This window comes from Leguminivora glycinivorella, chromosome 27, assembly GCF_023078275.1.
Source record: "Leguminivora glycinivorella isolate SPB_JAAS2020 chromosome 27, LegGlyc_1.1, whole genome shotgun sequence".
Taxonomy (NCBI): Eukaryota; Metazoa; Arthropoda; class Insecta; order Lepidoptera; family Tortricidae; genus Leguminivora; species Leguminivora glycinivorella.
Window position 1 is genome coordinate 5,156,742 of NC_062997.1, and position 14,495 is coordinate 5,171,236.

Genomic DNA, 14,495 nt, shown 5'->3' on the forward strand with positions numbered 1-14,495 from the left:
TCGTCGACCCTGACACGCTGGCGTCTCCCAAAGAGGTAGTTACGGAACCAAGATAAAGCCGTCTGTGACACATTAAAAGTACGAAGAATATGAAGAAGGATATCAAAATCTACTGTATTAAAAGCACTACTGAAGTCCAAAAGTACGAGAAGCGTAAGCTTTTTATTTTCAATATTAAGACGAATGTCATCGGTAACCTTCACCAGAGCCGTGACAGTGCTATGCCCGGGACGGAAACCCGACTGAAAGCGATTCAACAACTCATGCCTGTGGAAATATGAGAGAAGGTGGTTATTAACAAAATGTTCGACAATTTTCGATAACACTGGGAGGATGGATATGGGACGGTATTGGGAAGGTGACGTGGGATTAGAAATTTTAGGAAGGGGTATGACGTGAGCTAATTTCCACATAACAGGGAATGTACCGGAAGTAAAGGAAAAGTTAATGATTTCTGATAGAATTGGAGCGATTGAATCCGCCACGAGCATAAGCATATCCAGGCTAAGATGGTCCTCACCGACAGCCCTCGTCTTAACATTTTTTAACAATGAAATAACCTCATGTGGAGAGATACTGACAAGAGTAAAAGAAGAAGAGTCAGGGACAGGTCTAGGAGCATTATCAAGAGAGGATAGAGTTGCTTGTTTGACGAGAGGATCTAAAGTCACCGGAGATGTGCTAAAGTGCTGATTCATGAGATCTAGATCTAGAAAGCCCGTGGAACGATGAGGAACTTTGCCCAGCCCAAGTGACTTCAGAAACTTCCATAACTTGAACGGGGGCAGTTATCAATAGACTTATGAATGTAACGGCGCCTAGCGTCTCTACAAGATTTGTTGCAGCGGTTCCGCAAATTAATATAGCTATGATGGTTCTGCACTGTAGGATCCGCTCTAAATCTGACTCGCGCTTTGTCCCTCCTGGCCATAAGTGACTTGATATCAGGTGTAAGCCACGGTGCTGGAAAATGCCTCACCCGCATCGGCTTCAGTGGAGCATGTTTATCGAAAATCGCAAGCAATGTGTCATTAAAAGTCCTTAACTTCAGATCAACGTCAGCCAGACCACGGATCTTATGCCAATCAGCCTTGTCCATGTCATCGTATAGCGCTTGCAAATTGATGCTACGTAGGTCCCGACGCAATACAATCTTATGCCTTTGTTTGGGAGGCCGAATTTTAAAGGACGCATAAATTAGATCGTGACGCGAGAAGCCAGCAGCATTAAACTGTCCATGAGAATCTACTAAATCGGCAGAGGAAGTTAAAATTAGATCTAAGAGTGATGGAGGGCCGTTATGAGGGAAGTGAGTAGGGGCGAGAGGCAAGATGTCAAGGTCTAGCGAAGTAGCTACCGACTGCAGTTTAAGGGCACGGGAATCATTTTTGATGAGACAGGTATTAAAATCCCCCATTATTATACGATGGTCGAACTGCAGACTTAGATCCTCCAAGGTTCTCTCTAGGGTGTCAAAATAATTAATGTGACACGAGGGACTGAGGGACTTATCGTATTGCAATAAGCTAATCATCCAAATTATAAACAAATCAATTATTTTTGTAGTCGGTACCAGACCTGTTCGCCGCCTTGCTATTGCCTGTTTGCCCCACCCAACTATACACAGGCTGGTACCGACTCCAAAAATAATTGATTTGTTTGTAATTTGGATGATTAGCTTATTGCAATACGATAAGAAATCTGAATTGAAAGGTTTATTATTTATGGCTTTTTAGTTTCTCCGTGTTTTGTAACGCGCTTATTTTTGAAGGCGGTTTTATTTTTTGTTAAAAAGTTTATTTATTTGTTGATTTTTAGTGGTTCCTAGTGATATTATATGTATCAGTCCGAATACATGTACAGTAGTGAAAGAATTATCCTTTAACTCCTAACCATTGAGGAGTTGACCTTCCATCAGCAGCTCAGCCACATAAAATTATTACCATCAGACGTAAATACTGGTGTACCTTTGAAAAATAGACCAAAAACATTACATGTGCCTATAACATTTGAAGAGTTCCCTCGATTTCTCCAGGATCCCATCATCGGACCCTGACTTGGTGCCAATGGGACCATCTCGGGGTTATACCGGTTCGATCAAAAAAAAAATTTTGAAAATCGGTTCACGATTCTCGGAGATATCGAGTAACATACATACAAAAAAATAATAAAAAAAAAAACATTCAGTCGAATTGAGAACCTCCTCCTTTTTTGAAGTCGGTTAAAAAGGTGAACACTCAGCATAATGCCCGGTCCTACTGGAGTAGTACCTGACGCTGATCTTCTGTAAACACCTGTAGGGAGCGTTGTTTTCTAAAAAAAAAAATTCAGTCGAATTGAGAAACTCCTCCTTTTTAGGGTTCCGTAGTCAACTAGGAACCCTTATAGTTTCGCCATGTCTGTCTGTCCGTCCGTCCGTCCACGGATAATCTCAGTAACCGTTAGCACTAGAAAGCTGAAATTTGGTACCAAGATGTATATCAATCACGCCAACAAAGTGCAAAAATAAAAAATGGAAAAAAAATGTTTTATTAGGGTACCCCCCCTACATGTAAAGTGGGGGCTGATATTTTTTTTCAATCCAACCCCAACGTGTGATATATTGTTGGATAGGTATCTAAAAATGAATAAGGGTTCACTAAGATCGTTTTTTGATAATATTAATATTTTCGGAAATAATCGCTCTTAAAGGAAAAAAAGTGCGTCCCCCCCTCTAACTTTTGAACCATATGTTTAAAAAATATGAAAAAAATCACAAAAGTAGAACTTTATAAATACTTTCTAGGAAAATTGTTTTGAATTTGATAGGTTTAGTAGTTTTTTAGAAAAATACGGAAAACTACGGAACCCTACACTGAGCGTGGCCCGATACGCTCTTGGCCGGTTTTTTTTGATAATATTAATATTTTCGGAAATAATCGCTCCTAAAGGAAAAAAAAATTGCGTCCCCCCCCCTCTAACTTTTGAACTATATGTTTAAAAAATATGAAAAAAATCACAAAAGTAGAACTTTATAAAGACTTTCTAGGAAAATTGTTTTGAACTTGATAGGTTCAGTAGTTTTTGAGAAAAATACGGAAAACTACGGAACCCTACACTGAGCGTGGCCCGACACGCTCTTGGCCGGTTTTTTTGAAGTCGGTTAAAAAGCTCTCTTACCTTGGACGGGTCCATGATGACGGTGGGTCCGAAGTTGAGGAAGATGTGGTTGCAGTCGGTCCTCTTGGCCAGCGGATGGGAGAAAGCCACCTCCAGCTCATCCATTGCTTCTAGCAGCACCCTATTTAAAAAAAACACGATAGATATATTATAAATTGAAAATAAATATCATGCACGAAAGAAAAACGTGTGATCTAGTGGTAAAGACGTTAGCCGCGTAAGCTGAAGACCCGGGTTCGATTCCCGGCTCGGCCACCAGTGGGCTTTGCCGTTTTTTTCTTTCGTGTATGATATCTATTTCAATTTATAGCAAGGACGATTATAAAGGACCAGCAGAGTCCATACTAAATACCGTACCCCGTTGGCAGCCGTAAATCTAAGTCGCTAGATGTCACTAAGAGTGTCATTTGAATAAAAATGTCGTTTTTTTTTTAAAATACGCACGCGGTAGTTCAACGGCATTACAAGTGATACAGTGAAAACTATATAGATGACGCTAGGGGCTCGTGTCATGTTTCAGTCCCTGTTTACAACGCAAGCCATTGTTCTTATTTTGAATTATGACAATCATGCAAAAGAGTACCATACTGTCAAATTTTCTATCTCTTTCATTTTGAGCGTGACGTCAATGATTAGTAATATTACTTTCAATATATTTAAAATTTAGATTTTAATGAGGCCATTTCGAACGGTGTTTATGATAGATATCATGTTGACAATCAATCTCCTGACCGTCTCGCTCACACTAATCCTATCCTATATTTAAACGAGTGCGACCGAAACAGTTGAGTATTATTGAAGATTTTTGAATGTCTGAAATCTTATTGGTAGTTGTCGAAAACCCGCTTTTTCCATAAAGTGTTGGCGCGACGTCAAGTGGGTGATAGGCGTACGAGCAAGTACGCGTTGGATGGTCGACTACTATGCGCGGCGGTTTTTACGCGTACTTAGACCGTTTTCACATTATCCGATCCGATATCGGATGTCGGAAGGATTTCAATAGAAACAATTCAAGATGGCGCCTGTAATGTATGGATTATCGGTCCGATATCCAATATCGGATCGGATAATGTGAAAACGCACTTACGGTGACACACAATCGTAAAAGGTCGTCGAGCCATAAGTACGCATACTTGCTCGTATCGTACGTCTATCGCCCACTTCAGACTGCGTTTCGTTTCGATCGGCGTTTAGCGTCAATGATTATAAGCTCGGCTTCATGGCTTTACGAACCTTAGCTCGGACCATCGAATATGAAACTTATAAATTTCTTTATACGCATGCAAGGGTATAAAGAAGTTTATAACCAGGTGCTCCATGACACCATTGCACCAATCTGTCGCCAGCACCGCTACACTTCAACGGCCAAGTCACACAACATCCATACTAATATTATAAATGGGAAAGTGTGTGTGTCTGTTTGTTTGTCCATCTTTCACGGCAAAACGGAGCGACGTATTGACGTGATTTTTTAAGTGGAGATAGTTGAAGGGATGAAAAGTGACATAGGCTACTTTTTGTCTCTTTTTATATCCCCCCACTTCCTTAGAATGGAGGATGGAAGTTTGTGGAGAGATTTTCGAATTTAACGCGAGCGAAGCCGCGGGCAAAGGCTAGTTAACTATAATAATAAAGAAATCGCAGTAAGGAACTTTATGTAGATTTCACTACTTTTTAGAGATAAACAAGCAGCTCCATCGAGACGGCTATTTTTTTACAGAATGTTTTTGGCGGGATATACATAGGCATAGGTATATAACACTAACAAGGTATCTATTGTCTTAGTCCGTTTTCACATTATCCGATCCGATATCGGATGTCGGAAGGATTTAAATGGAAAAAATCCAAGATAGCGTCTGTAATGTATGAGGTATCAGTCCTACATCCGATATCGGATCGGATAATGTGAAAACGCATTTAGTCTCATTAATTATTACTTATGTCAGAGTTTCACTAATTATTTCTTTTTATTCATTTATTATCTCAGTTTAGGTTTATACGAGTACCAAACGAGTAGTATACGAGTAGAAAATATATTACCAAAACAATACAAACTATCATTAATTTATTATAAATACGTAATCCAAAGTGCCACACCTAGTCGGCCAGTGCATGGCCTACGCTGCCGATGGTTAAGGGTGCTCGGAGTGACATACAAGAAACGCTGAACTATCCGCGTTGTGTCCAAGACGAAGCCTGACCGATGAAGCTAGCAAGTCTCTCTACTTGTTAGCTGAAATACTGTCAAACCGTAACTGTGATTACTCAGATTATTATAAGCAAAATGATCTTCGAATGAACTTTCTGGACAATTGAGATGCATGGGCGCAGTCCAAACCAGCTCGCCCCTTCAGCCGTGTCCCGTTGAAAATCGGAAAGATTATTTTCCTTAGCACATTTAATGTTTACAAATTGGATTCGCCTTCTGTCACCTAAACTGGTAAATTTATGTATGAGGTTATTGGTCATACAATTATTAATTTATACCGTTATTAATTCTGTATCTCTACTCGCATTGCTGCTGCGATTCTAAAATATTTAATATCCATATTATGAATATTCAATAAATCATACAATGACATTTGTGATGTGACATGGATGTCACATCTGTTGGCACAATGATTGCGTTTTGTTGAACGTATTTGAGTTCAACATGTAGGTTTATTATCACTAAGTATATTATATTAATGAACAACGAAACGGATGTGACATTTTCCTAGTCCACCAACGTCATCTAGTTATTTTATTTGGCAATAATTAGACAACTTGCGAACAAACTTAGCCAGCGAAGCGATCACAACTACGTCGAGGACGACCAAAAAATATAATTTGTAAAAATTGTGTTTTGAACCAATATTTTGATATTAAAATAAAGTTTTTTGATAGTTATTCATAATATAATATAAATACAAGTAAAAATATGGGTGAAAATATGTTTTTTTCCACTCCCGGGTTACGAAACAACGCCATCTAGTTTTAAAGCAAAAATTAAGCTTTTTTCAGGGGTACGCTTTTTTGTATGGGCTATATCAGTCTAGTATTAAATGGTCCTTGATTTATAGGTAGTCACGGTTTATATCAGTCATAAATAATTCTAAACTCTTTCTCGTTCAGAATTCTGAACCTTAAAAAATAACTATAAATGGAAGCAGGCAGTTCGGTTGTGAAACACATTACCTATGCAAAGGCATGCTAAGTCTCTTCAGATTTTTAAAAGTCAAATAAAAGAACATTATTTATCTATTCCATAATACAATATTTATTGATGGTCCTGTTTCATTTTCCTTTATCGCTATTGGCCGCATTGTTTTTTATCTATGTGCATTCGTAGCTGTGTTGTTATAGTAATTATATATGTACGGTATATTTAGGTTTATTTTAATTCCTATTTATGTTATGTTTATTAGTATTAAGATTATTGGAAGTTTTCTATCACTCACTGCATCACCTACTCAAATCAGTTGTTTTTTGTGTCTTGTCTCCACTACCCAAAGGTTGTCTGGAAGAGATCGCTCTTTAGAGATAAGACCGCCTGTTGTCTACCATAGTTAATTAAAGTTATGTCCTTATTTTTTAATGTCATCTTGTTATATTGGTGAGCAATAAAGAATATTTGTATTGTATTGTACTGTGATATCAGCAAACATAAGATGTACCTCTCTCCCTCGTTCTGCAGATACTCGAAACTGGCCTCCTTGGTGATGAGGTCCTGGTGTCTGATGATGGAGCGGATGAAGAAACGGTAGTCCGTCACCTCTTGACCCTTCTTCACCTGTGAACGGTTTTATAAATTAATAACCATAATAGATTTTGAAAAAAAAAACCCGCATAGTCACACAGTACAATAAACAGTACTATCGTAGAGTATGGCCACTCCCGCTCCCCGCTGAAATTGCCGCCCACCCGCTCTCGGTCACAGTTATCGCCTGTCAAAAGCGCGGACAGTCGACCTGTCATATTTCACTCATACAAGCATAGTACGCGTTCACCTACACGAGCTAGAAGACTAAAGTGGTGTCTTTGCTAAAGTATCTCCTGATAGAAGGTTCTAGAACGTACCTTAGCCTTGCCCAGGTATAGATGCATCTTCTGGTTGCTGGTAGGCAGGGCTTCCAGCTCATAGCTTCTCATCCTGTATAGCTCCAGCTGGAAGGCCGAGGCTGGCTCCAGGTGCCGGTAGATCGTGTCTTCGGTGAAGTCGTTACGGGCGCGGTATGTGAAGAATTTGGGGAATTGACGCCTGAAAAATTTAGAATAGAATTTAGAGTTAAATAATGAAGCCGAAGTATGAGAATAATATAAAATAGCAATAATAAGGATAGACAGACGGACAGATCAGCATGATTTCCTTCTGGAGCAACTGTCTGTGCGACAGAATCTCCACGCGAGAGCAACACCGCTACCACAGTTGTACTTATCAGACATGTCCAAACATGTCCAACTTACTTGATGAGCGACATGAAAGTAACACGCCTCATTATCTTCTAGTGTAACTCCTGTCTGTGCGACAGAATCTCCAAGCTAGAGCAACATCGCTGCTACAAGGTGGCAGAACCTCTCATACACAACAAAACGTACGATTTTGGCGTGAAGTGTCAATGTGTATGTTTATATTTCCAATTCAGTCCACGAGATGGCGGTATCACAGTTGTCTACAACTTACTTGATGAGCGACATAAAGGTGACACGCCGGATCCTCTTCTGGTGTAATTCCTGTCTGTGCGCGCGACAGAATCCGCCGAAGCGACGCGCGAGGGCCACGTCATCGCTCTCCCCGTTGTCTCGCACCCCGATCATTAGGATGTGGATGGGCTCCAGGTTCTAAAAATGGACATAAATAAATAAATAAATATTATAGGACATTCTTACACAGATTGACTGAGTCCCGCGGTAAGCTAGCACCACTAGCGGTACGGTAGCGAGTGATATTCCGCTTTGTGTGGTAGGGCACAGCACAGGGGATATCGTCTCGCTCGAATCTAGAGCAGAGCCCAACTGGGGTAGTACCTCCGCCTTACAGAAGACCGCAGCCAAATAGCACTAAACCCTACTCATAGTGTTGTGTTCCTGCCGGTGAGTAAGGCTGCCAGAGCTCAGCGAGGGTGCGGTGTGCTGATGACGGGAGGACTTACGGAACTAACTTGTTCCGTCTATTGTCCTTTGAGTCGTCGGCAACCCGAACCCTCCTAGGAGCTTGTACACTCCTTTTTGCTGTGTACTTAACACAGCAAAAGGGAGTGTACAAGTTTCTAATGGGGTGGCAACGCGCATGTGACACTGTTTGAGTTGCAGGCGTCCATAGGTTACGGTGACCGCTTTACATCAGGCGGGCCGCATGCTTGTTTGCCACCGAAGTAGTATTTAAAAAAAAAAGCTCAACAAGGCTTGTGTTGCAGGAACTCAGAAAACGATATATATAATATACAAATACTTATATACATAGAAAACATCCCCCCCCCCCCTTATTTGCCAAGAGTGGCACTGAAACCTGAGTAGTTTTATGTGCTCTGCCTACCCCTTCATGGGACACAGGCGTGATTGTATGTATGTATGTATAGAAAACATCCATGACTCAGGAACAAATATCTGAGTTCATCACACAAATAAATGTCCTTACCGGGATTCGAACCCGGGACCGCGGCGTAGCAGGCAGGGTCACTACGCGCTAGGCCAGACCGGTTGTACAATATTTATTACAAACGAGTGGCGTGGGTAACAATTTGAGGCGAAGCCGAAAATTGTTAATAAAGACGCCACGAGTATTTTTTGACTCAGTTAAACACCGTTGCATACTCGTACAATACTTTTTCTAAGTACTACCGTGCACTTAGTTTTTAATAGTTTTCTAGAATAACTTTCGTGAAATTCGCACTATTTCCTGTATTTTGACCGCGTCGGCCTCCCCTCTGCTCATGCCTCACCCTGTCGCTCGCACTCCCCCGCGCCGCCGCCGCCAGCCCCCGGCGCCCCAGCACCCACGCTTAAAGGCTTCCTAACAATGCTTTAAGAGCTATATCGTATGCGTGGGTGCACGGGGCGCCGGGCGGGGGCGGGCATCTTTTATGTAGGGTTTTAACGATCTATGCACTGTAAATGACGAATAACAACACGGGAGTAGAAAAAGATAATTATGGAACTCACCGCTTCCTCCGTATCGTTGGGCTTGTAATCCATACCGACATTGATGCTGGTGCTGTCGCCTCGACTCTCGCTGCCCTCCTGCAAAGCTTGCAGGTCCTGTCAACAACAACATTAAATACATATGAGATTAATTAGTCTAGAATAGAGAACTTGACTGTACTTAAAATAAAATAGTTTATACCATGCATTAAATAAAGCATGAAACAAATATAAGATAAACATGGATAGAAGTTATTTTTAAATCCAATTTCTATTTAATAAGTCAGGTAGAAATATATAAAGTAACTGAGTTGATCGTGACGCAACTCAATCCGACTTCATATCAATTCCATATTAGCAAGTCGTTCAAATTCGTTTTGACAGTTCTTAAAAAGATGCTGATTTGACTAGGAGGCAAGTAGCCTATACTCATTTAGTAGAACGGTACTTAACGGTCGTCTTTTTTTAATATCTAAACCGTAAACGAACATAAGTAGGTATATCTTCAAAATACAATAACAACACAATACAATAAAATTGTATAATTGGGTGAATCAACTTTTTCTTGCCTGTTATTGCCATGGTTACGGTCCCCTGAGTCACGCTGGTTTTACGCAAAATTATGCGTGTTAATCCCTTTCTTCCCGTGGGTGTCGTAGAAGGCGACTGTGGGATATGGGTTAAATTGTGGCGTAGGCGAGAGGCTGGCAACCTGTCACTGCAATGTCACAGTTTCGTTTTCTTTCAACCCCTTATTTGCCAAGAGTGGCACTGAAACTTTAGTAGTTTCATGTGTTCTGCCTACCCCTATATGGGATACAGGCGTGATTGTATGTATGTATGTATGTATGCGTGTTATGATGTGTTCTTTGCATTCGTTAAATACCTATTCGTTATTATGCCTACATTATTTTATTACCAGGCTACTAAACACTGATAAGTATGCAAATCGAAGTCATAATAAGGAAAACAATAACAACAGAAAGGGAATAACAAATATGAGCTCATTTGAAAAACAATAAACACGCGTCCAGTAATATTGCGTGGTGTGTTTCCCCCGATTCATAGACTTATCTGCTAGACGGAGCAATAGTTTTGTCCAAAGAGGATCGAGTTTATGGAGAGTTACTGTCAAAGTAAGATACAATACTCTTTATTGCACACCTCACAAGATGTGTAGTCACAGTGCATAGACTGCCATCTCTCGACACTAGATCAAAACTTTTGATTACTTTTGACACAGTATAATAAAGAGTACTATCGTACAGTGTGGCCACTCCCGCTCCCCGCTGAAATTGCCGCCCACCCCCTCTCGGTTACCTCACAGTTACTTGCACAGGCGCCGCCTGGCGGGATGAAATGTCAGTGTGCCCCCTCATTGGACTATCTTATCTTAAATCTGCGGGGGCCCTTACGGATACACTTCGACCCATCGGGATCTTTTGTGCAATTACCCCCTACGATCCTAAGATCCTTCAGCTATTCAGGAGCTTCTCGATCTCCTCATTGGACTAAGTATGTTATGTCATATAATAAGGAGAATTATATTGGAATAACAATATGAGCTCATTTCAAATGCAATAAACAGACATCCAGCATTCTTGCGTGTCGTGTTTCTCCAATACATAGAGTTATCTACTAGATGGAGCAAAGATTTTGCCTCATAAATATAAATAAATAAATATTAAACGACATTCTTACACAGATTGACTGAATCCCACGGTAATCTCAAGAAAAGTAAAGAGTAGTATTTTATTAGAGCCACTGATTATAAATAGACATAAATTGAGGGCCAGTAGACGGATCCCTTTCTTTGACATAATGATCGAGTCATATTGCAATGGTTGCCGGATTATCATTAGTCATAATTCTGAAACGGTTAACTTTTCAGGGTTTTCATTAAGGTCACCTATATATAGGTTAGGTTAGGTTTGTTTTATGGCAATCCTGAAAAGTTACGCGTTTCTGAGAAAAACCAAATTATGACTAACGAAAATGTGGACAAACGATACATTATGACTTAAGACTTTATGGAAACCAATCTGTCAGTAGATAGATACAAAATGTAATGCGAGAAAATTTTTACAACAAAAAAGTTATAATGCAACTTTATGGCCTAATTTATATTGTTGTCATATTATTTATTATTTATTTAAATCTATTAAAATCTCGAATTTATTAAAATCTCTAAATCATATAAATGTGATTTTAGGTGACCCACTGTCTAAATCATATGAATGTTTCGTTATTTTTTAAAATTGGACGTAGTAGGACGCAGAAACGTTCCAATCCACATGAAATTGTCATTAAGTTTTAAACATTGTATGAAAAACAAAAGTCTTTCATTTCAATGACAATTTCAGATGGATTGGAATGTTTCTGCGTAACTACGTCCAATTATCTCCATAAATTGTTACGCGGAATCTATTGGCGGCAATCCACGCCCCGCTATCAAACCTGGTCACACAAGTCCGGCCGGCTTCCCGTACAAACAAAAACTAACCTTACTAGAAAGAGATACAGCTTACACTCTCTATATATTAATCTTTTTAAAACAAGCGACGTACGGATAGTATAATATGTCATTATATACCTGTCATTCGCTCGGGCAAGACGTAAAATGTGTTCCAAATATGTGTTAGTGTTTTTAGTAGCGACCGTGCTTGTGAATGTTGTCATGGCTACTCCTAAGGATATGAGCGAGAGTAGGCAAAGGTATGTTATTAGTATTTTAAATTAATAAGGCCTGATTTAGACGGTGTGCGAACTCGCATGCGATTTTAGGATTACGGTTCGTTACAACCAAATTTTAAAATACCATGTTCTTTTCTTACAATGTCGCAATGTTAAAACGGATTAGTAGTCTAACAACCTAACCACAAAATTAAAATTTTGTAAAAACCCCCGACCGCGACATAGTGAACCGATTTTCATGAGACATGGCATTTTTAACCCCCGACGCAAAAACGAAGGGGTGTTATGAGTTTGACGTGTCTGTCTGTCCGTCTGTCCGTCTGACTGTCTGTCGGTCTGTATGTGAGTCTGTCTGTGGCCTCGTAGCTCCCGAACGGATGAACCGATTTCCATTTAGTTTTTTTTGTTTGAAAGCTGTGTTAGTCGGGAGTGTTCTTAGCCATGTTTCATGAAAATCGGTCTACTATGTCGCGGTAGGGGTTTTTTCAAAATTTTAATATTCAACTTGTCTTTTTAGTATGTTAGTGTGCGTCAAAACGTATGAAACTAAATTTGACCCACTTCCCGGTTTCCGATTGAGCTGAAATTTTGCACACATATGTAAATCACGTGACAATGCAATAAATCATGGTATCATGGAGTTGATTTGATGCTGGTGCAGAAAGGTGGTCATAGGAACTCTTGTTATGACACTTCGCAACCACATCGAGTAAGGGGTTTTTAGAAACGTCTCGGAGAGCAGTAGATGGCTGTAACAAGGTACAGTCGGCGATAAAAGCTTGTGTTAAAAATGAAATTTTTGCAAAAATACTTTTGTTTTTCAACAGACGCTGGTTGACATCGAACAACAGGTGCGACAACCTGGACAAGTACGTCGGCGGCGACTGCGGGCACGAGTGCAGCTCCTATTGCGGCCACAACGACTGCAGCGGGGCTTGTTCTGGTTCATTATGTACGTGCACTGATAGGTATTGAATGAAGATTTTAGGAAAAGAACGTTTATACTAATAATGATTGTCTGATTATAAACATGTATTACTTCTGTAAATTTATTTTTTATTTGACCTACCTAAAGAGTCGACATTGTTTTTGTCCTTGGATATCCATACTTGTACTTAAAAAACCGGCCAAGAGCGTGTCGGGCCAAGCTCAGTGCAGGGTTCCGTAGTTTTCCGTGTTTTTCTCAAAAACTACTCAACCTATCAAGTTCAAAATAATTTTCCTAGAAAGTATTTATAAAGTTCTACTTTTGTGATTTTTTTTTTATATTTTTTAAACATGTGTTCAAAAGTTAGAGGGGAGACACTTTTTTTCCTTTAGGAGCGATTATTTCCGAAAATATTAATATTATTAAAAAAAGATTTTAGTAAACCGTTATTCATTTTTAAATACCTATCCAACAATATATCACACGTTGGGGTTGGAATGAAAAAAAAAATCAGTCCCCACTTTACATGTAGGGGGGATACCCTAACAAAACATTTTTTCCACTTTTTATTTTACCACTTTGTCGGCGTGATTGATATGCATATTGGTACCAAATTTCAGCTTTCTAGTGCTAACGGTCACTGAGATTATCCGCGGACGGACGGACAGACAGCGAAACTATAAGGGTTCCTAGTTGACTACGGAACCCTAAAAACGGGCCAAGTACGAGTTGTACTCGTGTTGTAAGAGTTCCGCACACTACAGGAAGGGCTTAAGCGCCTCCTTTTTAGTAGGAACTTGAGTCATTTTTGCGAGTAATCGATATTTTGAACAAAACGAAATAGAACATGAGTTTATATGTCAAACGCGCTCACACAATTTCAAGAGATTTGGTAACTCCTTGCAGCGGCAGTGAGTGAAATTCGTAATTTGAGTTTTTTTTTTCTTTTAAGTCCGACTTACGCTTTACTGTAGGTTTTTAATAGGTTTTCCTGTAATGTATAGATTAAAAACTATCTCGTGTATTTCTCGTGAAAATTTTACGCATAGTAGTTAGTAGGGGGGGGGGGGGGGGGATGGTCATTTTTTTGCCTATTTTCTTAAATAACTTGAAAAATACCGTACTAAAAATTATCAAAAAAATATTTTTGAGATGCTTATAAAAACCTATTTCATTTGATATGTAACACAATATAGTTCTAGAAACTTTGATTTTTAATTATCGCTTTTACCCCCCAAAAGTGGCCCGTGTAATTAAATTTTCTTAATTTAAATTAAATGTCCGTCTTTGGGTCACAGGTTTACATATGCGTGCCAAATTTCAAGTTAATCGGTTCAGTAGTTTCGGAGAAAATTGGCTGTGACAGACGGACAGACAGACGCACGAGCGATCCAATATTATAAGGGTTCCGTTTTTCCTTTTTGAGGTACGGAACCCTAATACTTAATATTATAAATGTGAAAGTGTGCGTGTCTGTTTGTTTGTTCGTCTTTAGCAGCAAAACGGAGCGACGAATTGACGTGATTTATATTGTAGATAGACAAATTGTCAGTGTTCATGAAATAGTTTATATAATATGATCTTGGGTTACCCT

General features: G+C 39.6%; 1 protein-coding gene across 1 annotated transcript in view; it reads right to left on the reverse strand.

Annotated features, from left to right (window-relative positions):
* Positions 1-14,495, reverse strand: part of LOC125240213 (acetyl-CoA carboxylase) — a 143,427-nt gene that overhangs the window by 41,202 nt on the left and 87,730 nt on the right. The window contains exons 29-33 of the mRNA XM_048148036.1: positions 9,301-9,396; positions 7,823-7,980; positions 7,219-7,399; positions 6,816-6,931; positions 3,160-3,280 (exon numbers count right to left, since the gene is read on the reverse strand). Of these exons, the coding sequence (XP_048003993.1) occupies positions 3,160-3,280; positions 6,816-6,931; positions 7,219-7,399; positions 7,823-7,980; positions 9,301-9,396 (672 nt within the window). The remainder of the gene's footprint in view (positions 1-3,159; positions 3,281-6,815; positions 6,932-7,218; positions 7,400-7,822; positions 7,981-9,300; positions 9,397-14,495) is intronic.